Source organism: Phyllosticta citribraziliensis, assembly GCF_038025025.1.
Source record: "Phyllosticta citribraziliensis strain CPC 17464 chromosome Unknown J3D65scaffold_5, whole genome shotgun sequence".
In the NCBI taxonomy this organism is placed as follows: Eukaryota; Fungi; Ascomycota; class Dothideomycetes; order Botryosphaeriales; family Phyllostictaceae; genus Phyllosticta; species Phyllosticta citribraziliensis.
The window spans coordinates 806207-832791 of record NW_027117342.1 but is presented as its reverse complement, the minus strand read 5'-3'; the positions used below and the strand labels follow the sequence as shown (position 1 = coordinate 832791).

Sequence of the window (26585 nt, the reverse complement as noted above, 5' to 3'; positions counted from 1 at the left end):
ACACGCGCCACACCCGTGACGCACTAGTCTGGATCGGTTTAGTGCAGTGGATGGACCCTCCGCACTTTGTATCAATTCAAGCTAGGGTATCCCAACCCACACATTACTCCTCGCTGTACAGCTAACTTCGTAAAAGAGGAAATAAGTCCCAATGAGTTGAAAGAAACGCTCCCTCCCTTGTCTACACTTTGTCTCCAAATATCCCACTTCGACGCCATTATCGGTGCATGTCGACACTGTTGTTTTTGATCTGCTGGTAGTTGGACTTGTACTCGAGCAACTCCTCCTGCTCCTTTTGCATGTGCTGCTCTTGGAGCTGGTACGCGGCACGACCCTCGCGGCGCTTCTTCATGAAGAAGACCATGAAGCCTCCAGCAAGAGCCGCAACGAGAGCGACGGAACCAACACCAATGACGGCCTTGGCCCACGTCGGGAGCGCGTTCAGTTTGGCCTTGGTGCCTGAAGGAACGTACAGCTCTTCATAGGCCTCGGAAGTGCCACTGTCGACAATTAGCATTGCTTGCAAAGTTGGAAGATTCCACTTACTTGACAATCTTGATGCTGTCGTAGGAGCCCGAGTTGCCATCCCACTTGTACTCCTTGCCCGAGCTGTAGTCTTGCACAAAAACTTCACGTACACTCATCGTGAACGGGCAGTCGTCGTAGTTGACCTCGCCACCTGACCATTGCACAGTCCAGTAGCTGTTTGAGTCTGGGTCTCCACCAGCCCAAATACCAAGTCCTAACCAGTCAGACAATATTCCTCAAATGTCGTACTAGGACTTACTAATGTTCATCGGCGTCTGAGGAAAGTTGTCTCCGCCATTGGCATCCTCGTACTTGAGCGTACGGATCAACTCGTTGTCGACATACCAGTCAATCTTCTCCTTTGTCCAGTCCACCGAGTAGTTGTGGAATTGGCCTTGTGGGTCATCAACGTCGTGCCATACGGCACGGTCGTAACTGGTGGTGTTGCCCTTGCCAAAGTAGTTGGACTGCCATGATGTGTTGTTTCCACCAATCCACTCAAAGTCAACCTCGTCGAGGTCGTCCGACTCCAAAACTATACTGCTGACGATGCCCTGGCCGGAAGCTGCCTTGAGGACGACATCGACGCGCCCGAAAAAGATGAAGAAGTTGGAGATGAGGGTTGGCGAAACGCCCTTTTCGCTGATTGTGAACTGGCCGCCGGTCGAGTTGTAGTCAATGGTGCCGGCCGTGGTGTTCCACAACTTGGAATTGGCAGAGGTCTCGTTGAAAAGGAAAGTGGCGTTTGTGCCTAGAGCAGGATCGGCTGCGCAAGTCTCGTTGAGAGGGTTGCAGTTTGTCGAGGTCTGCGCGAGTGCTTGCGGCAACAGGGTAGCTGCGAACCCGGCGAGGGCGATGGAGCGAATCGAAGGAAACATGTTGTGGCTGGTATCTTGGACGCCGTGAAACGTAGAGTTGGTGGATGGACTGCACGGTCCCTGAACGCTATGGTGGTGTAAAGAACGACGGTGGCTTTTTCCACAAGCCAAAAGAGCGGACGGTGCTGAACGACACCAGGAGAGCTAGAGGCGGGCACTTGATAAGAAAAGAAGGGGAGAGCAGGCGCAAAGAGAAGGGTGGCACTGGGTCGTAGCGCGACACGGACGGTGGCTCTCGGCGAGGGGTGGTCTGCGCGGGTGAAACCCACGGATGCGCTTGGTGGGCCACATTAAAGGGGGTCCGCACTGCCGTCGCTAAATCAGAGTGCACGCTTTTGATTCTGAAAGAAAAAGTACGAAAAACACGAGGTGATTGGTGGGTCTCTGCTACACGCATGGTGATCAAACTGGTAGTGTACATGGCGGTGCCACCGTCTCGAGCGCGCGAGGTGGGATTCCATCTTGGCTGTGTATCGGCGCCACCGGCAGCTTGTGCGTGGAAGAGTTGAGCGTTGATAGAGGCGAAAGGAGAAGCAAGGGGGCGGCGCGTGCCGAAGCGGGTATTTTGCATTTCCGGCTCGGCTGGTGCACGGCGATGGTCTGTGTTGCCCCCTGTCAACTTTGAAAGGCTTGTTTGTTCGGCGCAACGTCCACTACATGTCTCCCTCTACACGTCTTTTTCCGTTGTTAGTTTTGGATCGCCAGATTTGCTGTCCCGCGACCCAACGACTCTCGCCATGTTTTGAGATCACCATTCCCGCGCCAATCTGTCGCCAAGTGCCTTTTGGCGTTGAATCTTTTGCGACAGCCGAGTACGAGTTGCACCGACCTTCCCCATCGTCGCTTCGACCTCCAACCGCTTTTCCGGACATGAGCTCATCTCCGCAGGGTCTCAGGGTTTGCTAGCCCTACAATCGCTGTTAGCTTTCGGTCCTATGTAAAAGCACATCTCTCGTGATTCCAGCAGATCTCATGGCTCAGCCTTGCCTTTGGTTGATCAATGACTGCACTTGTCTGCTGCTCTCCAGAGCTGCCGGTTAGCGGACTCAATGCCGAAACACAGGTCAACTCCTGAGCAAGCTGGTTGTCCAAGCACACGTGTCTCACATCAAATATAAGCAGGGCGGAAGTGCAAGCTCCCACCCCATCATCACCGCCACTTGACAGCTCAAAAAAGAAACGCACATACCTTGATCGCATGCGTCCCCTTGGTTTTGCCGGCTTCCATCTTGGCCGTGCGCGCTCCAAACTGGATCTGCTTTTGTTAGCTGTTGCGTGATGGATTTGTGAGAACACTCACGGCCCGCTTCTTTTCCGACGCCACACGAACCATCCCAAGCTTCGAAGCCAACAGCCGCAAGACCCTTTTCTCGGCATCCAATGAAATCTCCGAGCCTCCGACGGAGATGTCGTCTTGTCCAAATCCAGTCTTCTCCCATACAGGCGCAGCCAATGCCCAGTTTAGCAATTCTTCGTCGAGGAATGGAAATCGGACTTCTCTTCCCGAGTCAGAAATGACACGATCGTCGCGCCCCAGGTTTCGCTTGGGTAGTCGAGTAATGTCAAGCTCAAGCTCCTCAGCCAATCCGAGAAAGCCTTTTCGAGAGAAGGCGGTGCCGTGTCGTTGGTATCCACCGAAAAGTTCATCTGCCCCAAGCCCAGACAGCAGGATTCGCGCTGGGGTTTTGTATTCCACCTTTTGATTTACCACACCTAGCCCTCGAGAGGCAAAGTAAAGTGCGTAGGCGATGGAAAGGTCCATCTCAGTCTTGTGCGGATGCATCAAAGTGATTACACTGTCGCGATGAGCCAATGTTTCCGAGTACGGCACATTGACCTCGACAAATCTCCAGATGCGTTGTGGACAGACTTTGCAAAGCTCGGCGTGCGAAGTTCTGCCTGTGATTCGATCAGGGCAAAGCTCATAAGGTGAGTAGTCGGCTGGGACGATTCCCGCGGGAGCGCGATGGACTCGCGGGTTCTCGAAAGCCACATTCAAGAGATCGACAGAGATCTCGGGAGGGAGGATTTCATGAGCGATGCGAGCAAGCAATGTGCAGTCGAGACCACCAGAAAACAAAATCGCATGTTCGGAATGGCTGGCTCCGCAATTCAAACGCAATCTTAACGATCTTTCCAGCGCTCTTTGAATGTCTGCCACAGCCTGCGAATCTTGAGAAAGTTGTGGGGGCTTTTCCTCGGGCAAGGTCATGTTGAGCCCTGGATATGGCAGAGTCTGGAGCCGTTAGGCGTTGAACATCAAAATAGAAACCACTTACCAAAGCATCGTCGGCGGCATTGCAAACGTAGGGAATGCAACTGATTTTGTCCGCGTGGTCCAAGTCGACGAAGAAGATGCCGTCGGCTTCGACTTCACGCCATTCGTTGCTCACCTTGTAGTCGCAAATGCTTGATAACATCAGGTTGCCTGCCTGCTCGGCAAGCAGCAACGAGCGCCTACCCAGGCAGTCTCTGCCAAAGTAGAGACGACGGTGAGGCGCGTCGTAAAAGACGAATGCATATGGGCCTCGAATGCGGGAAATGGCGCGGGCGATGCCGCCGTTGTGGCACGCGTCTACAAAGAGGTCAAGGACAGCCTCAGAGTCATTGCCAAGGACAGGTTCTCGATCAATCTCCCAAGCTTCGCCGTTCCAGCAGAGGACAGAGCCCGAGTCCCTGTCGAGGAGCGGTTGTGAGACAATAGACGTCCCGCGGAGAGCAAGGACGGTGGCATGCAGAACCAGGTGGCATCCGTCTACGGAGCGGACGAGCGTCTGCTGGCTATCGGGACCGCGATTGCGAAGGAGTCTCGTGACGGTCGGATCCGGATGGATGGGGTCATGGCGACTGATAGAGGCAAAGATGCCGCACATGGGTGGTGTTGAAGAGAAAGAGAGGCTTGGCGGGCATGACGACGCGGTGCGCATCCATGTCACCAGAGCTAAGCCCTACCGCCGGCGCACCATGTCGACTGGCCTCCCCGCCTTCGTCCCTCGTCCCTTGACACTCCAACGGACAACACCTTCGCTGCGTGCTAGACACCATTGCCGTCTCCTCGCTCATTCACGGTTTTATGTCTGCTCCCGCGCTCCCGCCATCCACCGACAAGCAGCTCCCGCTGTCGCCTGCCTCCGTGTCCGCCTCGACCCCCCGCTCCGCTGCCCCTCCTGATCCTGCTCCCGACAGCCCAACACCAGCCCAACCTCGAGGAGAAGGACATGCGCCGAAGAATGCTGAGAGCCACACTGCGCCCCCAGCGGAGGACACCTTCAATCGCGCCGCAAACATGAATGACAATTCTCCACCCCCCGAAGCCTCCGCTCAGAACCACCCCAAACCTCCGCAAATCCCACAACAAGCTCCCTCGGCCCAAATGGATGGGCTATCGATAGCAGACGCCTCCACCCAAGGCACAGACCCATCCTCGAACTCGCCCTCCTCTCCTCGACAGTCCCATCAAAAATGGACAAATTCATTCGACAGAGCCAACCCGCCCTCGCGCCTGCCTGAGACACCCCCGAAACACGCCGACATGTCCATCGATCCTCAAGACGACAGCTTTGCTGCCTTTAGCGAGAAAGACGACGGTCAAGAGGCTGCGGTAACCTCCGGAGGCGGTGACGATTCGAGGTCGGAAATACAAAGCATAATGGATCAGTTTGGCGAGGGGGCAGAGGGGCCTGGAATGGATGAGATCATGTCCCCGCGGCTTGAAAAGGCGAATCCCATGTTTGGGACATCTTCTTTTCCTCCACGAAAGTCCAGCCTGCAGCCTCCAGAGCGAAGCAGTTCTGAGCAAATGGATAGACAAGAAGCGTCCGCTCCGGAGCCGGCGATGCAGTCCCAGCCGTCTCAAGAACCTCCTCAAAAAGAAAAAGGACCTGCGTCGAGTGCCGCCCAGCCGGCACCCAATCTTCACAAGCCTCCCCCTCCTGAGCCAGATCCGGAGCCCGATCTCCCATTCGACTTTCACCGATTCCTCGAGCAGCTACGTCACCGTACCGCGGATCCTGTTGCCAAGTTCTTGCGGTCATTTCTCTACGAATTTGGCAAGAAGCAATGGATGGTGCACGAGCAGGTCAAGATCATAAGCGACTTTCTCGAATTCATAAGTAAAAAGATGGCACAGTGTGAAGTTTGGCGGGCAGTCTCGGACGCCGAGTTTGACAACGCAAGAGAGGGTATGGAGAAGCTGGTCATGAATAGGCTGTACACGCAGACTTTCTCCCCGGCCATTCCACCTCCTGAGCCAATGTTTGGGAAGAACAGAAGGCGAGCACCGCAACAGGGTCCAGGTAGACGCGGCCAACATCAAGAAGACGTGGAGAGGGACGAGGTTCTGGCTCAAAAGATTCGCATCTACAGCTGGGTCAGGGAAGAACATCTCGATATCAAGCCCGTGGATGAAAAGGGAACCAAGTTTTTGAAATTGGCTCAACAAGGTAGGATCAGAGATCTTGTTCCAAACTGGGCTAACATGGTTCAGAGCTACTCAAAATCAGGAATTACCGAGCGCCGAGGGACAAGGTGATTTGCATCCTCAACTGCTGCAAAGTAATATTTGGTGAGTTGAACCAATCGCGGCTTGGACGATACTGACAACACAGGCTTCTTGAAAAATGCACAGTCGGATCAATCTGCCGATTCCTTTGTTCCATTGTTGATATTCACGGTCCTCCGCGCCAATCCGGATCATCTCGTGTCAAACGTGCAGTACATTTTGCGTTTCCGCAACCCTGATAAGCTCGGTGGAGAAACGGGATATTACATATCTTCATTGGTACGTCTGCTGGTCGATTCTCTGACTCGTGCTAATCTCGTAGATGGGGGCTATTCAATTCATCGAGAATCTCGACCGTACGAGCTTGACAATAAGCGACGAGGATTTTGAGAAAAATGTAGAGGCCTCGGTGTCTGCCATTGCAGAGAGAAACTCTCTGGATCAAGAACGCCAATTCCAGTCGCGCCCGTCGACCAACCGCCACCCTTCTCCTGCCCCTGGGGGCATGCACATATATGAAAAATCCGCTCTCAGTCGAGCCGAAGTCACTCCACGCAACTCTCTCGACGCCGAACGCATTCCCGCACGCAACAATTCGGTACGAGCTAGCTCCAGTCACCAACAGCAAGATTCTGAGGACGGTGACAATGCTGCTGTCGCTGGTCTCTTGCGCACCATCCAACGTCCACTGTCTACGATTGGGCGTATCTTTTCTGATGATTCCACAAACGAAAAATCCTCGAGCAGCCAGCAACAAACCTCTGGTGCGTCACTATACCCAGGATCTCGAGCACATCCATTTCGTCGGCATACTGACGAGCCAATGAGTGCGGCAGGTAGGCTAAGCGCAGAGCAACAACGACAACTGCAACAAGCGAGCGTCGAAGATGCAGAGGCACGCCAGGCGAGCGTAGATACCGAGGAGGCGCTCAGAATCCAACGGCAGGAGCACAAGGTCGTTGTAGATACTTTGGTGGGCATGTTTCCCGGTCTGGACAGGGACGTAATTGACGACGTGGTGAGGATGAAGGACGGACGGTAAGACCAAAAGCACGAAGATTTCAATATGCTAACGTTTTCAGAGTCGGGTTGGCAGTCGATGCGTGTCTGGCTCTCAGCAACTAGTGAGCGTTTAAGCGAGTGAGCGATTGAGCAAGGCGCGATGACTGCAAAAGCCTTCCTTGATCACCGTACATGCTGGTGAGGGGCAGTCTGAATCTCAGAAGCTGGTTGGCGTTGTCTTGAAATTTCTTGCCGGTCAGTGTTGCGTTGGTCCTGGTCTTTTCGTTCCCTCTGTCGTTATCACTTGTGGTTTTGGTATTGAGAAGGCTGGTTTAGATTTCTTGCTTCAAAGCAGTCTGTTCTTTTTACTATTTGCCTTTTCCAAGATCAGATCTTCAGGTGCGCTGTGAGTTGCGAACCTGCCGTGCTACAATATGGCGGGTAATCGGCTTCCTGACGCTCTGACTCCATGGTTGTCTATCTATCTCCTTCACGACTTTCACCATTTCCACATTTGATAGCTTGCGTTCAGGCAGCCCAGCTTCAGGCCGACATCAACAGATTGGCTCCATCTTCAATCCTCCTCGTACTCGGACACCTTTCCGAGTTGTAAAAGCAAGAAGTCGCCTCTTTCACCACTTTCCCAAGCCAGACACAGGTCCATCAATCTGCCTCAACGCTGACCACACCTCTCGCCACCTCGATCACCTTCGCCTAGCCTCCCTGCAGGATAAGTTCTACAAACGCCCTCTATGACATGCCCGGTCAGGCGAGACTCGACGTACATGCGAGCTGGGGGAAAATCGAAACTGCAGTCAGCCGGTCAGTAAGTCGTCTTGTCTATCTCTCTCCGTAGTCGTCTCTGATGCAAGCCAGCAACCCCAGGAGGTCGGTCCGCGCAGCTCCGTTCCTTTCCTGATCAAGTCTGCTGTGCCTACTCATGCTGTCTTGCAGAGCGCAGCGCAGCGCTTTCAGCTCAACTTAATTGCGACTTTGATATGACAGCGCGCGAGCGATAGCCACGTCTAGATACACACGCACGGCGGCACCTCCGTGCTTCTGGACCTCCGGACGGACAGTGATTGGCCTGTTTACTATGGATGCGCGGTGCGCACCAGGCAGTGGTTTGCCCAGCGTCCCTGGTCTTAACATCTGCCCTATAGCGCCACAGCCAGCTCTATGGTGTCCAGTCTATGCGGGCTCTTGCGTCATCACCATCATACACTTGAGGGGCGGAGCGCTGGCCTGCCAAGGCGGTGATCCGTCTCATGGACTGCTCTGGGAGTGCCTACGCCACCGACACGGAGGACCTGCCAAGGCACCAGACAGACGATGGGTGGAGGGGTAGAAGGATACCCCTCTCTCTTCTACCCCTCCATGTCCCGCCACCCCACTACGCACTGGCTGCCTACGGCTGAGGGAACTGCTCGTTGCTGCGCTCTGCCCTATGTGCGTTGCCACTGAGCTGGAGTGAGCGATGCTCGCCACCGGCTGACTGGGTAGTTCCCGCCTCATGCCCTTGCCTGGGCCACTGGCTCCTGGGGTTTTGTTACTTATGCCATTATGTTGTCGCTGCTGGTCTGCTCGAGGCGCAGCTTCGCCTCGCCACTGCGCTACAACTGCCTGGCAGACGAGCCCAATCGATCGCGTAATAGCTCGAATGGAGGCGAGAGTAGGCGAGTGAGCAGCCAGCAGGGTACAAACGAAGTAGTGCCGCCCCACGCGCAATTCGTCGCCTACATGCGTCACCCAGCAGACTACTGAAGGCGTGGTGTTGCTTTCGGTCAGTCTGTGAGACAGCGCAGAGTAGAGTGAGTAGAGTGGGAGAAGAGCGAGGAAGCATGTGGAGGGTAGCGCGGACGAGCTGAGCAAAACACCTAGCTACATAGGTAGATGGGCATGCTTTTGAGCTGACAAAGACAAAGTAAAGTCTCCGCTCGCCCGCCGCCGCGGCCGCGCCGTCGCTGGCTAGCGCCTAGCTTGCCTGCCTGCTGCTGGAAGCGCCCACTCGCGAGCCAGCTCTTGCGCTGTTGGATTTGCATTTGGCTTTTGCGTTTTGCCTTTGCGAGCGTGCGTGCGAGCGGAGCGTTATGGTTACGGTTGCGCTTGCGCGCCGTCGGTCCAGGCCGCGTACTGCGCGCCTTCGGCGAGAGACGGATGCCATGCGTGTGGCCGTGGGTGAGCGAGACCGGAGCGCGGCCCATGTCTTGTCTCGTGGTGGTGTTTGAGATAGGGCAGAGGAGAGACTGATGGTAGTGCGGTGGCGGTTGTGGCTTGCTGTCGAAAGTCGTGCCATAGATAGCCGCTCGACTACTCTGGACTCTCCGCGGAGCTCGAATCTTGCACCTGTTGGCTGGTACTGATGATGCTTATTGTCGGCATTTTGCATCTCATGTTGACGCTTCTTGAGTGGTGAATTCTCCGCATCCACCCGTTGTCTTGAACAAGCTTTGCCTCTTGTTTCTCTTCCCGGTTTTTCTTTTGATCCAAAACCAATGCCGCACGTGGTGGCTGTTTTTGGTTGGCATGAGGTGCCTGGGCCGAGGCGGTCGTATTTGGAAGTGTCCAGGCCTTCACAGCGTCTGCAGTTGGAAGATCTTCAAGTGTGTATGGAATTGATCGTGGGGGCGATTGGTCCATCAGCGATGGCTCGTGTTTCTGGCCTTGCGGTTGGCTCGTCTTCGAATTCGTCTTTCGCACTCGGTAGCTGTTACAGCCGGAAGCATCACACGGCATGTTTGTGGTGTCGTTGATTCCGTTTTTGCTTTTGCGCCGATCGTCCAAGGTGGTGAGCCAGTGGCCGCCTAGAGTTAGAGGCGTCGGGATGAAATCAACGGTGGATTGTGCTTGAGACAAATCAGAAGCTCTCGACGAATAGAAAATTCTCGAACACGAGATGGGCGCGAAAAGCAAACTGTCGTTACACTACATGTGCAGCGAAAACGTGTTTCATTAATTCTGTTTAGTTTCAGGAATTCGTGATGAGCAGAAATTTTGGATATATGAAATTCCACTCTCTCCGCCGAGGTACGGATGCTGTAGCAAAGTGAATCAAGAGGCTGAAATTCAACATCTTGCAACTGGGATGTTCCCGGCTTTTGCCTCCATATTCGTCTAGTGGTCGGTGCTTGCGGCCGCCATTGCAATCCAACCTCATCTGGAAGCCGCGCTACGCTTTGCTGCAGATACCGGTTTGCGGCGATTTGGGACGGTACCACGAGACTGGACTGTGGAACGCCACTCGGATGACCAGGGACTTTGCAGCGCTAAGCATGCGGTACTGGCGATCTCTCCAGTGGAGCGGATCATCGACTCGTCATGGTAGTGGCTACTTTCATGCGGATGGCCAAGGAAATGTCGTAAAGGAGCGTTGACTGTCTCATGAAACGAGCGGTCTGATTGCTGCCTTTTGAAGTCTGGTTTGACTTTCTAGGCGTATCCAGAATGATGTCGTAAACTGAAATGGTGGATCCTGATCAGTCGCAGGCAGTTGGGTAAACATCCAGATGAATGTCGATGCGAATCCTTGGCAAAAACGAGTGGTGCTTTTGGCGTGACGGGTTTGAATGGCATGGTACTTCGGCTATTGTGATGAAACTTGTAGATTTTCTCGCCTTTTCGCTGGGAATTTCGTGGCTGATGGGCCTTGGAGGAGGTGTAGCCAGTTTCGAGAGATGCTCGTGTAAAAGTCTTTCATAACGCGCTGCTTCGGCTTCGACTGCCAGTTCGTGGGCGCTCGGTTTCGACGGAGGCGGATCATCCTCTTTTCTTGACATTATGTAAATGGCGCGCGCTGTTGACAGAGCTGTCGTGCCGATGGCATGGCACAATATCAGAGGACGAAGAGTGTAGTAAGTGACCGACCCGGCAACGAGATGGAGACAATCGCGCGACATTTTTGCTGCTTTGGAGTTGAGGACGAGGTTGGTGAGGATATAATGCTTGCCATCTCTCGCCATTTGGAACGAATACCTCGTGGTTGTACAATTCCATTTCGGACACTGTGTACGTCAGAAACATTTTGCAACTTTCTTTTGCATTTGATAAAGCTGCACTGGCCTCATCACTCTTGCCTGATCACCATTCGCAGCCGTGCGCTGAGACCGTGCGGTGGCATGTCAAATAGACAAAGGCATCGTGACTGTTCAATCAATTGACGACAGGCCGGCCATGTGGCCAGGAGGTATTCCAGTATTAGAACCACCGATTGCTTGCCTATTCTTCAACGGATCTTTGTTGAGATGATCTGCAGTCGAGCAGGATTGCAGATGCATGCGAGAGATGAAGTCTCTCAAGCGGTAGGTTTGCACAGCCAGAGCAGTCGTCATAGCCAAGGCCGTCCATGTAAAGGTGCCGCATGAAGAGGGGAACATGTTTGATGCGTAGCTAGCAAGATGCTGTAGAGTCGCCGAGCCAGGCAAGCCACAGATGTGAGGTCGCGAAGCCGGTCCATGCATGAGCTTGATCGACGGGCCGCGATTTCGTTTGTGGTGTGGGCAGGCTGACGAATTTCAGCCGGCGCGTCTTGAAGCTGCCGCTAGCTGCGTCGTGACGGCATCGGCACGTATACTCTGTCGAAACGCAGACACGAAGCGCGGAAAGCGCCGAGCTGAATTGGAGTGGGTTGGATGTTGGAGGTTGAGGGTCGGGGTCGAGCTACGAGAGGCGTCGTCGTTTATCTCAGCCTCGGCGCCCTGTAGCCGCTGGCATCCCCTGTCAACACCAACCCACCTCTCGCCCTCCTGGGTCATCTCATCGCGACGATGCAAACATTCAGACAAGCGCAGGCGACGGCTCGACTTTGCCGATTGTTCCCGATGGCCACCTCCGCTCGCCAGCTCTCGCCTCGACGAGGTTGCCAGGGCGATTCTCCGTCTCGCATCAATCGTCGTCCAGCGCATCACATAGGCGTCAAACTTGAGTGCGCAGTCAGCATGCTAAGCTATAAGGTTCCCGCCTGCAGCCGTCCGACAGGGCCGCCAGAACCAGGACGAAGACTTGCCGAGCCAATGGTGCCAGTTCGAGGCGGTACAACCCAAAAGCTGGGCTAGAGCCAAGTCAGATCCCGTCCGCGACGCCGTTGGTCCTGAAAAACTACTGCAAGCCATTCCGGAAGGCTGCCTCGTGTGACGTTTTGGGACATGTGCTAGGACAACAATCCAGCCGTTATGAGACGTCTTGTCAAGCATGCCCGGATTGAAATTCCTTTTTTACTCCCTGGCTGCAAGACCCACTCCCCTGCATTGATTGATTCGTCCTCCCAATGCCGTAGCAGACGGTTTACTTGCAAAGAAGTTATATCTATGGCTCGGTCAGTTCCCTCCTTCTGATCCCACAGCAGCCGTCCTTCTGCCCTCAGTCACTCTCCTCTCGTCACCCACGATGGACTCTCGTCCGCAGGCAGACATCACTCCTTGTGATCCAAAGACATCCTGCACTGAAATGTCCCAGCTCGGGTCGGGGCGCAACAGTTTCAGCAATGCTGCCCTGAACCGCAACGACTCACAAAAATCTTCTGGGCTATCTGATCTGACAACTCTGAAAAGTGCCAGTACAACCCCACCAGAGGACTTTAAGCCTGGCTGGCGGTTCCTAGCTGCTTTCATTTGTCTTTGTATTGTCAACTTGATATGCGCTCTTGATGCTACTTCGATTTCGGTGGCACTTCCTGTAAGTTATCTTTGAAACCTTCTGGATATAGCTAACTTCTCAGGTCATGTCCGATGCCCTCCATGGAACCGGAATCGAAGCCTTTTGGACGGGCACGTCTTTTCTTCTCACGGCAACAGTTTTTCAGCCGAGCTTTGCCTCGCTCTCTCATGTCTTTGGCCGAAAACCCCTCCTCCTCATTGCCCTCACATTCTTCACCGTCGGCGCCATCGCCGGTGCCGTATCCAATGACTTTACGGCCCTCTTGACCAGCAGGGTGATACAGGGTATTGGAGGAGGTGGAATTGCCGCCTTGACAGGTGTCATCATCACTGACATGGTCCCACTGAAGGAGAGGGGCAAATGGCTTGGTCTAGTGACCATGATGTGGGCTATTGGAAGTGTGATTGGCCCCGTCATTGGAGGAGTGCTGGCAGAGAAGGTCTCATGGGTGAGTATCATCGAACAGAAGAGAAACGGCAAGCTAACATTGGACAGCGATGGATCTTTTGGATCAACGTTCCTTTTTGCGCCATTGGATACGTCATGATTCCGCTCTTTTTGAAGCTGCAGTACAAGCCAGGCAATTTTGCTCAGAAACTCAAACAGATTGACTGGATCGGCTCATTCTTGTTTGTGGCTTCGACGACGTCGACTCTGATTCCCATCACATGGGTACGTACGAGCTCCTGTGTTTGAAACGTCAACTGACCATCTAGGGCGGTGTCATGTACCCGTGGGACCACTGGCGCACTCTTGTTCCCCTCCTCGTCGGAATCTGCGGTCTGTTCGTTTTCATCGTCTACTCAAAGTACATCCCGACCGAGCCCATCCTCCGCGGCACCCTGTTCAAAAATGTCACGGCACTCGTCTGCTACCTTAGCATCGTCATCCACGGTATGATGCTGTGGTCTGCTCTCTACTACATGCCACTCTACTTTCAGGCCGCCAAGTCCATGTCGCCTACGACGTCGGGTATTGCGCTCTTCCCCTGGACCTTTACAACAGCTCCGGCCGCCGTCGTTGCCGGCATTCTCATTGCAAAGACGGGTCGCTACCGTTGGGCCATGTACTTTGGTTGGTTCACCACCACCGTCGGCAGCGGGCTCCTCATCCTGTACAAAGAACACACGCCGGCTCGCGAATGGATTCCGCTGGCACTCATCTCGGGCATGGGCTTGGGTTTCCTCTACCCAGCCATGAGTCTCTGCAACCAAGCAGCTGCAGTCAAAGGTGACGTCGCCGCAGCGGCAGCCCTCAACCCCTTCTTCCGCAACTTTGGGCAGACGCTGGGCGTCGCAGTCGGTGGAACGGTGGTGCAAAACCAAGTCAAGAAGAAGCTTCTCGCATCCGCCATCCCCGCCGTGGCGGCCAAGGCGGCCGAGTACAGCAAGGACGCGACGACGCTGGTCAGCGTGGTCAAGGCCATGCGCGGCGACCCCAGCATGGCCGCCGTGCGCCACGACCTCATCGACGCATACATCACCGCACTCCACGTGCTTTGGATCGTCATGTGCAGCCTGGGAGCTCTCGCCGGCATCCTCACCATCATCTTCGTCAAGGCCTACTCCATGGACCGCGAGCTGGAGACGGACCAAGGCTTCGTCGACACCCGGCGCGACGAGATGCGCGAGGTGGACGAGACAAGTGCATAACATGCCGCGGGCTGCTGGTCATCCTCATTCTTCTCGCCGTCGCAAGATGAGCTTCTGCCTGGAAAGACGCTTCTCGCGACTCTACCCCTTTCTCCTACTCTCATCCTTTCGCCCTATAGGCTGTCTACCTTTCGTTTCATAGGAGCACTCATGTATATCCCACACCCTCAGATTGCGATTGGGGAGGATACTTGTTCGTCTTTCAATGCGGGGTTCCATGGTAGCATTATTACGTGCGTGCTTTTCGGGTGTGCGCTAGATATTGTCCACAGCTATACATATGGTCTTGATGTGGTACATAAAAGCTTAATACAGATATCCTCGAAGTCTGCAGTGTACGCGCGACAGGTCTTGAATGCTCCCAGTCTGTCCATTGGAGATGCAGTATTGTTACCGAACGCTCCTTGCTCGTTGAAGCCGCAGGCTTGCCAAAGAATGTTCCCTGTTCGTTGAAGCTGTGAATTGGCTCTCGAATGCTCCCAAGTAGATGGTAGTGAGGTGAGGCTGGACAAGGATTAGGCGATTACCGCATTGGGACGCTCCTTCCTCACGCTGGGTGCCCACCCACAATCGAATTCGAATTCGAATTCGAATCTCTCCAGACTCTGCAACCTTGAGCTAACCAGACCACCGTTCGATCCTCAGTCGCACCTCGTTCTCCGCAAGCGCCACCATGTCTTTTCCTGTGTATCAGCAGCGTGTTCGCGAATTCGTGTCTCAAGTCTACCAGCTACCGGTCATACACTTCAATCTCGTCATCTACCAACTTCTCCACGCCGTGCAACTTGAATTCTGGATCGATGCTCTCGAGGAAATGACTCTGCCGAAAATGAAAGAAATTCTCAATCACAATGACGCACCTTCCTGGGAACTTCTTCGTACTCTGCCAAATGCGCTACTTTCGTCTGAATTCGGCACCTATTTCGTCCACCTTCGTGCACAGGGCCGTTCAAGTCATAGTTACAATGGTTCGGCAACAGGGCTCGACACGCGTTTGAAAGGCAGGACCCAGCAGCATTTGGACCCGAGATACCGCGCATGTCACAAGGGCCACTCGCTGCTATACAACTTGATGGATGATCCCGCGGTGGCGCGCTATGCAGAAATCGTGCAAACAGGAGCATACAAGGGCCTAGAAGACGGTGAACCAGAGTCAATCATCGACATGAGACTGTCATGCTTGCTCCATGAAACCTTCATACAGACGATGATGGGCTCATATTTGCCCGACAAGCCCGGCTCTACACGAGAAATTTTTAGGAAATTCTGCCCATGGTACGAAATTGGCCTGGAATGGCTACCGACAAATGCGCGCATACCGTTGAAAGAGGATTTCAAGTTCAATGGGGAAGCCGTCGTGGTCGATTCGGAGCTTCGAGCACAGATTCGGCGTGAGCGAATGGCGACACGCGCGTACAATGCGCGCCGCGCATGGTCCGCCCAGCGCATAGAACATGAACGAGAAACCAAGCGCACATTGAAAGAACAGATCACAGATCCAATTGCATTCATGAAAAATGCAGGAATTTCCGACCAGGAAATCGAAAACTGGCGGTGCATTGCATCAGCACGCCGAGCAGCATGGTTGAAACTCGACCCCTACATTCGCCCAGCGACACCAATTTTTCCGCCCACCCCCTTACAACTCATAGACATCCGGAAGAGGAAGGAGCGAGATGAAGAAGAAGAAGAAGAAGAAAAGTCTCGTGTTCGGAAGAGGAAGGCGGCACAGCATATGGAGGAGGTGAATTCGATTAGATATGGTCATGACATGAATTTTTTGGAGATGAAGTATCTCCAGGGATACTGGGATGAACGACATCGGCGGCAGGAATAATTTTTTTACATGTATATATTGCTTCAGATCTCGCTCTTGATCATGAATATCACAACATTGCCCGCTTGGCTCAGTGGTAAAGCGATTCACTCGTACAGCGCGTCCTATGAATAGATCCTCGGTTCGATTCCGAGAGTGGGCAATCTGTTTTGCTGGTCGTCGACCGGTGTTCGGAAACTGTTTTGCTGGCCATGCATATGGTGTGGCTGGTGCTGTGGCGCAGGGGAGGGAGGGATGGGAGTGGTGAGGAGGCATCGGTGGGTGGTTTGGGGGTGTGGAGATGGGTGGGAGAGATGTGCTGCTGGTTACAGGAGGTGAGCACAGTATTGTGCTGGTTTGGATGCTTATTGAGAAGGGCTTGCTGTCGTTTGTGGAAAAGGAAAGCCCGAGACGAAACAGCGCGGGAGAAACGTACTCTGAACAACGAAAACAGGAGCAGAGTAGATCACAAATTGTTTGAAGACATTGCGGGAGAAGTGTTGCAGACAGGAAGCTGACAAGCACCGCGATCAGGCACATCAAATTGCGTACAAGGAGCACTCAACACAGGTCGCACTCAGGGGATCTAGACAGCCTGTATTGTTGTCATTTGTAACATTTTATCGCTTCCACATACCAGCGCAAACAAACACGTCGAGCAACAATGCCATCAGACAGACAGATAGGAACACGAAACAAGTCCGGAAACGCCTCAATCGACCTACCGCCAAACGCCGTCTAAACAAACTCATGTCGTCGTCTGTTCTGTTCCCGAAAGATGCAACGCGACTTATTTGATGGTGTACGGCTTGGCGTCCTCTCCAAACAGGAGGTGCGGCTTGCGCTCCGCAAGATCGAGAATGGTCTGGGCAAAGACGGAATTGGCCCACGCGAACCACGAGCCTGTCCAACTGATTAGCCACAGTCCAACGACAAAGGGAACAAACTCACGCGTATATGTCTTGATGAAATTGACATCGACACTCTCATGCACCAGGCCCAAACGGCTGCCATTTCGGACGTAAGAAATGGCATTCGTGATTTCATCGTCATCGTTGCTCGTCATGGCTTGGACCAGCAAGCTCATGGGCCACGCGTTCTGCAGGCCAATGTGCGGGCCGCCGATGCCCTGGAAGCTCTTTCCCTTCAAAAAGTACGGGTTACCCGTCTTCTCGAGAATCATTCTGCGCGTGTTCTGGTACGTCTCGTCCTCGGCGTCGACGAAGCCGAGCAAGGGCAGCGCCAGCAGCGACGGCAGGTTTGCGTCGTCCATCATGATGGAGGAGCCGTAGCCGTCGACTTCGAATGCGAAGACGTGGCCGTATTTCTTGTGCGGCACCACGCCGTGCTCCCAGATGCCGCCTTCTATCGTCTCGCTGTGCGACTGCAGCTTTTTGGCTAACTCGGTTGCTTTGCTGCCGCCGACTTTGCGCAGCATGGCGGCCGAGCGTCGCAATTCGACGGCCATCATGGCGTTGGCTGGAATGAGGAAGCCGAGAATTGTGGCATCGTCGCTTGGGCGAAAGGCGCTGCGGACAAGACCTGTGCCGCCATTTAAGGGATTTCCGACGCCCGACAGACTCAGGGTCTCGGTGCCGGCTCGAGTGTCGCGCTGAAAGGTGTACGAGTTGCGCTTGTAGTCACCCTTGCTGTCAAACGTCGGTCGAGATTGTTCCTTGATGACATCGAGCAGCGTCTCGATTGCCTTGTACCATCGAGGAGTGAGGAATTCCGAGTTGCTGGTATGCTCGTAAAATTGATTGGTCAAGGAGAGAAAGTGCGCCAAAGAGTCTAGCTCGTATTTGCATTCAAACACAAAAGATGGTTCGTAAGCTGGGTGTACCTCGTCATCCATGCCATTGTTGGATTTGGAGAGCTTTGATGGAGGCGGAGGTTGGAAAGCATTGCAATACGGCGAACCAATTACAAATTCGGCCTGCGTGTTGATTGCTCCGAGGATCAGAGTCCTGATAGCGCTGTCTTTTTTGGCCAATTTCTGATATTGTGCGAGCTGGTTTGTGGAATCGCGCAGCCATTCAGCATTGATGTCTCCAGTGACGATGAAACTCTGAGGTCCAATCCAAAGTCCCTTGCCTTTTCCTGGCTTCTCTTTTATTTTTTGCGACCCATCAACATGCCACCTCACAGTTGTATCGAGAGTGTTTGGGAAAGCGTTTTCGAAAATGCGGGCCAGGTCTTTATCCACCATTCTCTTCTTCATCTCCTCAATCACTTCCTCGACCAGTGGCGACTTGAAGGTGCGACAAGCAGGGGCGGGTCGCTGGAATGGCAGTCCCATGGGACCATCGGTGTACGGACCACTTGGTACGTTAGCATCAAGCTCGATTGAGCACAGGTGGCACATACTGAGGATGTGCAGAGTACTTGACGTAGTCTGGACATGCGTCCTTGGCCCGAGAGTGCTCCGTTCCCTTCATGGGCTGCTGTGGTATCTTCTTGGGCGTGATTTGGCGTGTATTAGTCGCCGCGACGGCTACATGAGTGAATAGAGCGAGCGCAGCCAACAGCAGTAGCAGCGCAGAATGTGTCGAGATGAAAAGGCCATGTTGCAACTGGCGATTTCTGAGCATGTTTGCGGCTCTGCAACGTAGCTCCTGTATGCCGGCAGATGTGGGACTCGCGATTCGATTCGGGGATTCAAGTGGGCATGGCCGGATTCGACGTATGCACAGTGCGTGGACAAGTTGTTGACAACTGAAGACAGCTCAGGCACCGGTAGTGACGGAGGTCGGGAGGCCATGACGGTGGTGCTGCGACCGAGGCCGCGGCCAGCAAGGGTCCGCGATCTGCACCGCCCTATGCACGAGCCACCAAGCCACTATAGGTCCACTCCGCTGAGAAACCACATAAAAGTCGTGGCACACCACGGAGGTTCCAAACTGGGGCTCGTATGCCCCCATCGTCTCTGCTCTCTATCCGTCTCTATTGAAGTGTATGAAAGCTCCTTGACTGACCACAGCAATCATCATGGGTGCCACGCTGCAACCAAGCCTTGGACGCAGGGTTGGTCAAGCTCGTTTCAACTCTGGACAGACTTCCCCGCATGTTCAACACGTGAAAATACAGTAGATTACTTTTGCTCATTTCTACATGCCATCATCATTATTCGTCAAGTCACGAGAATCTCGCGTTCAAACTGCCGCCCGGCAATGTCTCCCAAGCTGTTCCCTGGCCCATGTCTCCGGTCACCGGTAAGGCCGTCGTCACTGGCAGGGGGACCGGGGGTTGTCCAATCGTGTAAATCCGCCGGTTGGAGCCAGGTCGTGAGCTTGGCCACTCAGTGGTCTGTGGAAACGGCCGCGCCTCGGAAAACCCATAGGGCTGCGTAGTCGGTGGGGGCGAAGATCCAACGTCAAAGTAGCTGTACGGAGACGTGCTCGCCTCGGTGCCGTCCCATCCCGAATATCCTCGCTCTTGTTGATGGTGATTGACCATGTATAGGTGGTTTGATAAGGCGGAAGAATCTTGTTGAAATCGGTCTCGCCAGTTGGCGTAGCCAAATCGCAGGCCGAATTGCGACAAGATGGCGGTGAAGTTATTAATCGCGGCTACGGCGCGAGCCGCTTGGTTTTTGGAGCCTGGGGCGCCTGGAAAAGCTGGCGGTAACACGTCAGACCCCTGAGCGTGTGGATCTATCGATTCTTCTGACATGGACGAGTAAGCCCCTTGTGATGGCGGACGCCCCGAAAGGAGCGATTCCTGATTGTTCGAAAGAACATCGACAAAATGTCTTCCAGTTATGTAAACCCTCATTGCGTCATAAAAAGTAATGGGTGGCCTATCCTTGGATGACTCTTCCGATAAGATGGCGAGCAACTTCGATGCGTACGACACGCAGTGCTCGAATATCAGGTGTTGTGCGTACTCGCTTACGCGCGGACATTTCGGACTCTGGGATAAAATGTATACGTAACTGTAAAGCAATTCAAGCTCGAAAAAATCTCGTACTGCTGGCGAGGCGTTGCGTGAGGCTTTGCTAAACCATGCCGCCATGGAATTGTATACTCGCCATATTTCGGGATAGGGATCTTGCCACGCTTCTCGGCCAGATTGGAAAAGTGTCGTGTACCAGTCGGATTGTAGCTGGCGAAGGCGGAAAAGATCGAGTGCAGAGTCAAAGGACGGGATCCACTGGTTTTCTTCCGAATGCTTTGGGGATGTTCCATTTTGAAACGGAAAGGCGACGTTTGCCGAGTCGTCGGAGAAGGAAAAGGCTCGCGTTTGGACGAGGGAGGTCTCTCTGCAAATTGTTAGCTACGACGACAAACGAAAGATGCAACATACCTATCCATGGCGTAGAGGCAGTGGAAGACGCGCCTGCGCAGCTCCAGTTTTGCCTTGGAGACGGCGGCACTTTTTGAAGGGTCTTGGTGCATGCCAAGGTCTACCATGGTCCGAGAGGCGGCGCCAATCAGGGTCCAGCTGTCAAAATGGTGAGGGTCCAGCATGGCATACTGGGTGAGGAGTAGTAGTGCCTGGATGCTGGCGACAGAACCAGGGCGAAGGACGTGTTCGGAATGTTCGAGAGCGGCATTTACGTGGCCGAGGGCATCCGTATAGTGAACGTCTCCCCGTTGCTCGGAAAAGGAAATGGAGGATATGGCGAGCACCATGCGCAGGGTCCAGTGGTCCCACGAGGTGGCTTTTCGTTGATCGGTGCTAAAGACGGCATCGACGGAGCGGTAAAAGGTGGTTTCTTCGAAAAACGGCAAAAGGACGTGAATGGTATCGAGGTAGTGTTGAATCAGAGGGGAAACGGCGTATCTCGGTGGGAGGGGTTTGGTCATGCCGGCGGGCAGCTCTTCCTTTGACGAAGCAGAAAGAATGAGACGAGCATAAGACATGGCGGACGTGAAGCCATAAAAGTCGCGGGCCGTCGCGTTGACGGATCTACAGCGGTCAGACAGGACGCGCAAGACGGGACAAGACATACAGCAAGCCGAAGTCTGATACCAGATCGTTTATATCTGCCTCTTCTTTTCGACGCGCCGCCTTGACCTCGGACACGTTGGGCTTGCGATTTTGAATTTCCGGGGTGCCGATGGGACGTGGAGTTGCCTGGGCGTCCGAGTCGGACATTGTGATGGACGACTGGCGCCTCTGGCTGACCTCGGCAAGCTTCTTTTCGAGTCGCTCGACGCGAGCCTCGAGAGTCGCAACGTAGCTGCGCTCTTTGCCGCGAGCAAACTGGTCATTGGTGCTGGAGCATTCGTTTGCGCGACCAGACTTCTCGCAGGCGGTACAAGCTGGTAGCTTGCCATCACATTTGACTTTGGCGCTGCGACAGCGCGAGCAGGCGGCGACGGGACGGCTCACGCGAAGCAGCGGAGTTTCGAGGACCATGGCTCCGGCGAGGAATCAATTGCAGAGAGACATGGAGCAGAGGGCGACGACATATGATGGCGGCGGGCGGTGTGGAGTCGGTCGAGGTGGAGGACGTGGACGTGGACGGGGATCCCGGATCGGAGAGCCCGCTTGTAGCCGGGCCCGGGCATGAGCCTCAACGCAGTGGCACAGTCGGGGGCGGTGCACGCGGGAGGGCGTCACCGTACATGCGGCGACAAGAGCACAGATGAAGGGAACGAGGCCAAGCCGAGGGACCGAGGGCGGACGAGAGAAATGTGACGTTGGCATGGCAGTTGGCGAGCGACTCGGCCGGAGGGTGCAGATGTCGCTATACAGGAGAGTGGCCTCGCATCGCATAGGCGCCGATAGGCTCTCTGCTGCGCCCGGGATGCTCTCTCTACCTTCGCTCGCACCGTCCTACGGCCTTTTCTTCCTACCGCTCCGCTGCTGCTCCACATCACCAGCCTTACTTTACTTAGCTATTCACATGTGGCTCTCCCGGCCTCCGCCCTAAAGGTGGGCTCTACAAGTCAAGTCGTCGTCTTGTCTTCCGTCTCCTTCGCTCCTCTGCGTCACCGTCACCTCCAATCCTCCCGTTTTGTCCCTCCTCTCCTCCCACTCCTGCCCGCCATGGCAGCCGCAACATCTCCCTCGCAATCCTCGACCTCGACCGCGACCGCGACCGCGACCCGGCTCCACCAATCCAATCCGCCCCGCATTGCCCATACCTTGACTGCATGCGTGCGCTGCAGAACGGTACCTCGTACCCGCTCGCCTCGTCTAGCCGCCAGCTGAACTTTTTTTTCTAGAGAAAGACGCGATGCGATCCAGGCCTCCCACGCTGCGGCCCCTGCGAGCGCAACAACGCCCACTGCGAGTACTTTGACCCGACTAAGAATGCAAAGATTCCGCGCAATTATGTCGTCCACCTCCAGCACAAGGTACGCGATCTTGAGAGGCAGCTCGAGGAGCTGGAAAAGGACGACTACGACCCCGACCCCGACCAAGTCGTCCGCGACGCCGCCGCCGTGCGCATCCACGAGAGTGACGAAACCAAATTCCTCGGTCCTTCGAGCGGCATCGCCATCACCAAGCTCGTCATGCAGCTGGCAAAGCAGTTCACCGACTCCAGGAGTATATCCGAAATCGTACCCGACTCGCGCGCTCGTCAAGTCAAAGAACACTTTGCGCAAGAAGACAAGAAGCCCACTTCCAAAGTCTACCCGCTCGTCAGCGATGTCGCCGCCGAGGAGTTGCCCAATCGCGACCTAACCAACCTGCTGGTCCAGCTCTTTTACTTCAAGGGTGAGTCGGTCATTCGACCTTGTCCCCGATCCCTGCTAATGCCAAGACAGTGCAACCCATGTACCCCATCTTCCACGAACCCTCATTTTCTCGCGATGTCGACGCTGTCTACAATGGCTCGACCAATGCCTACCAAAATTTCATCGTCCGGATGGTCATTGCCATTAGCCTGCAAAAGATGGATACGCAGTACGCTGGCTTGGCCGATTCTTATTATTTAGCTGCGCTGCGGTATCTCGAGGCCGCCGTCAAACCGATGGACCTTGGAACAATGCAGTGCTTCTGCCTGATTGCAGGATATTCCCTCACGACGCCGACCAGGACCGCCGTCTACTACATCGTCGGTCTCGCCGTTCGGCTTGGCGAGGCTTTAGGACTGAATGAAGAAAAGACGATAGTCTTGGGCAGAGGTGGCAAGCCAGCAAGTCCTCTCGAGGTCGACATGCGCAGAAGAGCGTGGTGGTGTACTTTGACCATGGACCTCGGACTAGCCCACAGCCTGGGAAGGCCGTCCATCTTGGCCACAAAACAGGAGCACTTTGACGTGCAATTCTTCTCCATGGTGGACGACCAGTTCATAACACCCGAAGGACCCATTACGGCTCAACCGTGTCTGAAAAAGTGGATTGCCATTCACTTCTTCCGAATGCGCCTATTGCAATTGGAAATCCGCCGAAAACTGTACCAGCGAAAAAGGCCCGAGCCGAAGGATGATCAGGATCCCTGGTTTAAGAATATGGAGGCCAAGTTGGTCGCGTGGAGAGACACGAGCCCCGAGGTCGACGGAGGGTCCGGTCTGAACAAAGTTTGGTATGACACCAAGTCCCTGTCATCAATCCAGCTAACCGAGTCAGGTTCACCGGACGATACAACACCATGGTTGTCTTTTTGTTTCGCCCCTCGCCTCAAGTACCCCGACCGTCTGTCAGAGCCGCTATCCAGTGTTATGATGCTTGCGAGTACAACATTTACATGCAGCGCAAACAAATCGAGACTCGCAGCGTCGAATTGACGTGGGTCTTTACGCAGTCAATCTTCATGGCGATCAATACGATGCTCTGGTCCTTGTCTTATGCCGAAGTACGGCGGATGCACTCTCGCGAAGACGTCGAAAGACATTTGAAAGTGGCCTTGGACGCAATTGAGCTTGCTTCGGTCAGATGGCCAGGCGTTGCGTCGGCGCGTGCGCTGTACCAGAATCTCATCGAGGCATGCCTCAATGTCTACGAGAAGAAGGGCGACGTTCCAATCTCTGCAAGTTCGCCGACCGAGAGTGCATCCGCTGCATCTCCGAGCATGAGGGACGATGCTAGCACTCGATCACGTACCATGAGCCCCGCCACGGCGTCGAGCATTTCGCTTTCAACGCCACCTGAGGCATCCGATCATTCTGTTGGATACCTTTCTCCGCAACCCAAACTCAACTACCACAATGACCAACAAAGCTATTCTCTTGGAACGCAACACCAATACAACACATCCACGTGCATGAGCAACGCCAACCAAGGTTCTCTGCAAGCCCGAAGTAGCCCAGGATACGATCAAATGTCCTTCAACAATGGTCAAGTCTCTTTCCCTGAGCTCCCACAGTGGAGTCCAACGTATCCATCCACTTGCCAACCGCCGCAACAAGACGGTTTTGCATTTTCCAGCTCGCCCGCATACCCGCAACAGTCCCAAGCCTTTTCCGATTACTCCGGTTCAACGCCCTTAGCCACACCCCTTACGACAGCCATTGGCGCCCTCTACGGCGACTACCTTGACCCAAGCATGCCGTCCTGGAGCCAAGAGCGACCAGGTGCTGGACTCAATCAAGAGCAGCAGTTTGAACTACTGCAGAGTCTCGAGACGCACGGGACTGGCCAAATCGAGAGCATGATTGAGGAAAGCAACGCGCTGTTTGCGCCGCCATCATCCATGCCTGGCCTGTGAGTCTGGCGGCGGTCTGCAGAAAAAAGATCTTTTACGATTGGACGAATCTCCTTGCCCCTTTACACGACCCTACGTCTTATCTTGTCATGCTGATAACAGAATTGCGGCTCGCTGAGCGAGCGACTCGAAAAGTTTTCTTTCTCGTCCTCTTTTTGCCAGACAAAAAATCCCTCGTTGCGTCATGTTTCTCTCCAGCTCTTTTAATTATCAAGGCACTTGAGTCAGGCGGTCCTTGTTGCGCATTTGACGGTGTTTTCTCTGTTTTCTCTTACGTCGGATGGGATGATGGATGGGCAATGCTTGGATGACAGGTGGATTGAGTTGGGATTGGACATGTGTGGAGATTTGGTTTGACGCTTTTGGGTTGCTGACGTGGATGAGCGGCGGTCGGCTGGGGGGGGGGGGGGGGGGGGGGGGGTAGACACAGCTGGTGGGTCGGGACGGTAGCGGTGATTTGATTTGACATCAAGTCATATAGAGCAAATACAGTAAAGCCAACGAATTAATAACCGACCCTTTCAAATCCGTTCGTCCGTAGGCTGGTTCCGTGCTCTACTTGACTTGGCCGAAAGAGGTAATTTGGACACCAGTGAGTCCACCGTCGAACGTCTGAGGTTCGGCTTGCAAGTTGCATCTCGGACCGCCGGCCGAGCTGTGGCCGAAAGAGGTAATTTGGACGGTGAGTCCATCGTCGAACGTCTGACATTGGAGGGATTGCCGTTTTGGGCCGCCAGATGAAGATATTCGTGAATCTCTCGAGACATTTGGTGTTGGCGTTCACGGGTGGCCCAAAGAGGCAATCTTGAGTCCGCTGTCAAACGTCTGATGTTGGACGCATTGCCGTTTTGGGCCGCCGAATGAAGATATTCGCGAAAATCTCTAGATGTTTGATGTTGGTGTTCACAGGTGGCCCAAAGAGGCAATTCCGACAGTGAGTCCACCGTCAAACGTCTGAAATTGGAGGGATTGCCGTTTTGGGCCGCCGAATGAAGATATCCGCGAATCTCTCTAGATGTTTGATGTTGGCGTTCACAGGTGGCCCAAAGGGGTAATTTTGAGTCCATCGTTAAACGTCTGAGGCCGAATGCTCTATCAACTGCAGTCGGTGGGTTCAATTTTTGCTTCAGACGTTTGATGTTGGACGGTACGTCTGGATTCAGCTTGCAGGCTGAACCTGCTGTCTGGTAGTCTCTTTTTTGACCTAAAACGGGAAATCCTACGTCCGTCCAACGTCGAACATCTGAGATTCAGCTTGCAAGTTGGATGTGCCATTACAGCCGCTAAAAGAGGCAGGTTTGAATCCATTACCAAACGTTTGAAGGAAAATCACGACCTACCGACTGGAGTCGTTGGCACATTTTGCTTTAGACGTTTGATGTTGGCCGAACCTGCAGTGAATTGCCTTTTTAAGCCAAGCTGGAAGGGGTGATTCTGGTATTCAGGTGACATTGTACGTCTAGAGGCGTTATTAGGGGTGTGGGGCGTTATGAGAACCCCAGGCCATTATGGGGACGCTATGGTGTTATGAGATAGCAGACGTTTGAAGTTGCGGCGCAAGTTAGAATTATCTTTTTGGTCATGCGGAGGCACTGATGGGCCACTGTAGTCAAAAGATATAATCTCGATGGTGAATTTCCCATCGAACATCTGAGGTTCGGCTTGCAAGCTGAATCCCAGGCGGCCGGGTGAGCTGGCTGAAACGGCGTGTCACTTTGCCTGGCCAAAAGAGGTAATGTACTGCCTGTCCGCTGTGGAACGTCTAGGTTCAGCTTGCAAGTGGAATAGAGAGCATTCGAGCCCTGATCAACAGAACCTCAGAATCGTGTGTGGCACGACTCTCATTACAAGCCTTGTCCTAGAGTCAGAGCGACTAAGAGCATAAAAAGCCTCTCTGGATCCCTCTGGGTTCAATTCATATTGTCGTGCTCCTCAACTGTTGTCATAGAGCCTCG

General features: G+C 54.1%; 8 protein-coding genes and 1 non-coding gene across 9 annotated transcripts; 5 read left to right on the top strand and 4 right to left on the bottom strand.

The window, feature by feature from the left end:
* Position 1: 1 nt before the first annotated feature.
* Positions 2-1897, bottom strand: J3D65DRAFT_323406 (concanavalin A-like lectin/glucanase domain-containing protein). Its single transcript, XM_066795357.1, has 3 exons — positions 788-1897; positions 547-742; positions 2-500 (listed from the first exon to the last, which is right to left on the bottom strand). Exons 1-3 carry the CDS (start codon positions 1404-1406, stop codon positions 218-220), a joined length of 1098 nt encoding a protein of 365 aa, XP_066656004.1. The 5' UTR covers positions 1407-1897; the 3' UTR covers positions 2-217.
* A 677-nt stretch (positions 1898-2574) lies between these two features.
* On the bottom strand, positions 2575-4279 carry J3D65DRAFT_551865 (asparagine synthase-domain-containing protein; the record flags this gene model as incomplete). The annotated part of the gene is made up of 3 exons (XM_066797058.1): positions 2575-2661; positions 2707-3642; positions 3686-4279. The coding sequence occupies 3 exons, from the start codon at positions 4277-4279 to the stop codon at positions 2575-2577; spliced, it is 1617 nt and encodes a 538-aa protein (XP_066656003.1).
* An 87-nt stretch (positions 4280-4366) lies between these two features.
* J3D65DRAFT_621611 (guanine nucleotide exchange factor Vps9) lies at positions 4367-7011 on the top strand. Its single transcript, XM_066799979.1, has 5 exons — positions 4367-5848; positions 5893-5970; positions 6014-6186; positions 6230-6671; positions 6744-7011. Exons 1-5 carry the CDS (start codon positions 4480-4482, stop codon positions 6947-6949), a joined length of 2268 nt encoding a protein of 755 aa, XP_066656002.1. The 5' UTR covers positions 4367-4479; the 3' UTR covers positions 6950-7011.
* Positions 7012-12291: 5280 nt separating this feature from the next.
* Positions 12292-14213, top strand: J3D65DRAFT_602347 (major facilitator superfamily domain-containing protein; the record flags this gene model as incomplete). Its single annotated transcript, XM_066798117.1, has 4 exons — positions 12292-12579; positions 12611-13009; positions 13057-13233; positions 13278-14213. The coding sequence occupies 4 exons, from the start codon at positions 12292-12294 to the stop codon at positions 14211-14213; spliced, it is 1800 nt and encodes a 599-aa protein (XP_066656001.1).
* A 673-nt stretch (positions 14214-14886) lies between these two features.
* J3D65DRAFT_667021 (uncharacterized protein) lies at positions 14887-16050 on the top strand (the record flags this gene model as incomplete). Its single annotated transcript, XM_066802987.1, has 1 exon — positions 14887-16050. The coding sequence occupies one exon, from the start codon at positions 14887-14889 to the stop codon at positions 16048-16050; it is 1164 nt and encodes a 387-aa protein (XP_066656000.1).
* Positions 16051-16109: 59 nt separating this feature from the next.
* On the top strand, positions 16110-16192 carry J3D65DRAFT_t65. Its single transcript has one exon. It is a non-coding gene; the product is annotated as a tRNA-Thr (tRNA).
* A 212-nt stretch (positions 16193-16404) lies between these two features.
* Positions 16405-18786, bottom strand: J3D65DRAFT_621597 (uncharacterized protein). The gene is made up of 3 exons (XM_066799978.1): positions 18397-18786; positions 16981-18350; positions 16405-16932 (listed from the first exon to the last, which is right to left on the bottom strand). The coding sequence occupies exons 1-3, from the start codon at positions 18618-18620 to the stop codon at positions 16820-16822; spliced, it is 1707 nt and encodes a 568-aa protein (XP_066655999.1). The 5' UTR covers positions 18621-18786; the 3' UTR covers positions 16405-16819.
* Positions 18787-18955: 169 nt separating this feature from the next.
* On the bottom strand, positions 18956-21480 carry J3D65DRAFT_621594 (Zn(II)2Cys6 cluster transcripitional activator). Its single transcript, XM_066799977.1, has 3 exons — positions 20984-21480; positions 20335-20940; positions 18956-20290 (listed from the first exon to the last, which is right to left on the bottom strand). The coding sequence occupies exons 1-3, from the start codon at positions 21391-21393 to the stop codon at positions 19165-19167; spliced, it is 2142 nt and encodes a 713-aa protein (XP_066655998.1). The 5' UTR covers positions 21394-21480; the 3' UTR covers positions 18956-19164.
* A 148-nt stretch (positions 21481-21628) lies between these two features.
* On the top strand, positions 21629-25027 carry J3D65DRAFT_621591 (fungal-specific transcription factor domain-containing protein). Its single transcript, XM_066799976.1, has 4 exons — positions 21629-22152; positions 22206-22701; positions 22752-23511; positions 23556-25027. The coding sequence occupies exons 1-4, from the start codon at positions 22027-22029 to the stop codon at positions 24631-24633; spliced, it is 2460 nt and encodes an 819-aa protein (XP_066655997.1). The 5' UTR covers positions 21629-22026; the 3' UTR covers positions 24634-25027.
* Positions 25028-26585: the final 1558 nt, after the last annotated feature.

Bases quoted from the DNA above. Each gene is read 5' to 3' on its own strand.
- J3D65DRAFT_621594 (XM_066799977.1), bottom strand. From the start codon at position 21,393: ATGGTCCTCGAAACTCCGCTGCTTCGCGTGAGCCGTCCCGTCGCCGCC. The intron at 20,941-20,983 runs GTATGTCTTGTC...TGACCGCTGTAG, and splicing joins GTATCAGACTTCGGCTTGCT to ATCCGTCAACGCGACGGCCC. The intron at 20,291-20,334 runs GTATGTTGCATC...AACAATTTGCAG, and splicing joins TGCCTCTACGCCATGGATAG to AGAGACCTCCCTCGTCCAAA.
- J3D65DRAFT_621591 (XM_066799976.1), top strand. From the start codon at position 22,027: ATGGCAGCCGCAACATCTCCCTCGCAATCCTCGACCTCGACCGCGACC. The intron at 22,153-22,205 runs GTACCTCGTACC...TTTTTTTTCTAG, and splicing joins CATGCGTGCGCTGCAGAACG to AGAAAGACGCGATGCGATCC. The intron at 22,702-22,751 runs GTGAGTCGGTCA...ATGCCAAGACAG, and splicing joins CCAGCTCTTTTACTTCAAGG to TGCAACCCATGTACCCCATC.
- J3D65DRAFT_621611 (XM_066799979.1), top strand. From the start codon at position 4,480: ATGTCTGCTCCCGCGCTCCCGCCATCCACCGACAAGCAGCTCCCGCTG. The intron at 5,849-5,892 runs GTAGGATCAGAG...AACATGGTTCAG, and splicing joins TTTGAAATTGGCTCAACAAG to AGCTACTCAAAATCAGGAAT. The intron at 6,672-6,743 runs GTGCGTCACTAT...TGAGTGCGGCAG, and splicing joins CAGCCAGCAACAAACCTCTG to GTAGGCTAAGCGCAGAGCAA.
- J3D65DRAFT_323406 (XM_066795357.1), bottom strand. From the start codon at position 1,406: ATGTTTCCTTCGATTCGCTCCATCGCCCTCGCCGGGTTCGCAGCTACC. The intron at 743-787 runs GTAAGTCCTAGT...CTGACTGGTTAG, and splicing joins TCAGACGCCGATGAACATTA to GACTTGGTATTTGGGCTGGT. The intron at 501-546 runs GTAAGTGGAATC...AATTGTCGACAG, and splicing joins GACAGCATCAAGATTGTCAA to TGGCACTTCCGAGGCCTATG.
- J3D65DRAFT_621597 (XM_066799978.1), bottom strand. From the start codon at position 18,620: ATGCTCAGAAATCGCCAGTTGCAACATGGCCTTTTCATCTCGACACAT. The intron at 18,351-18,396 runs GTATGTGCCACC...TAACGTACCAAG, and splicing joins AAGTACTCTGCACATCCTCA to TGGTCCGTACACCGATGGTC. The intron at 16,933-16,980 runs GTGAGTTTGTTC...TCAGTTGGACAG, and splicing joins TTTCATCAAGACATATACGC to GCTCGTGGTTCGCGTGGGCC.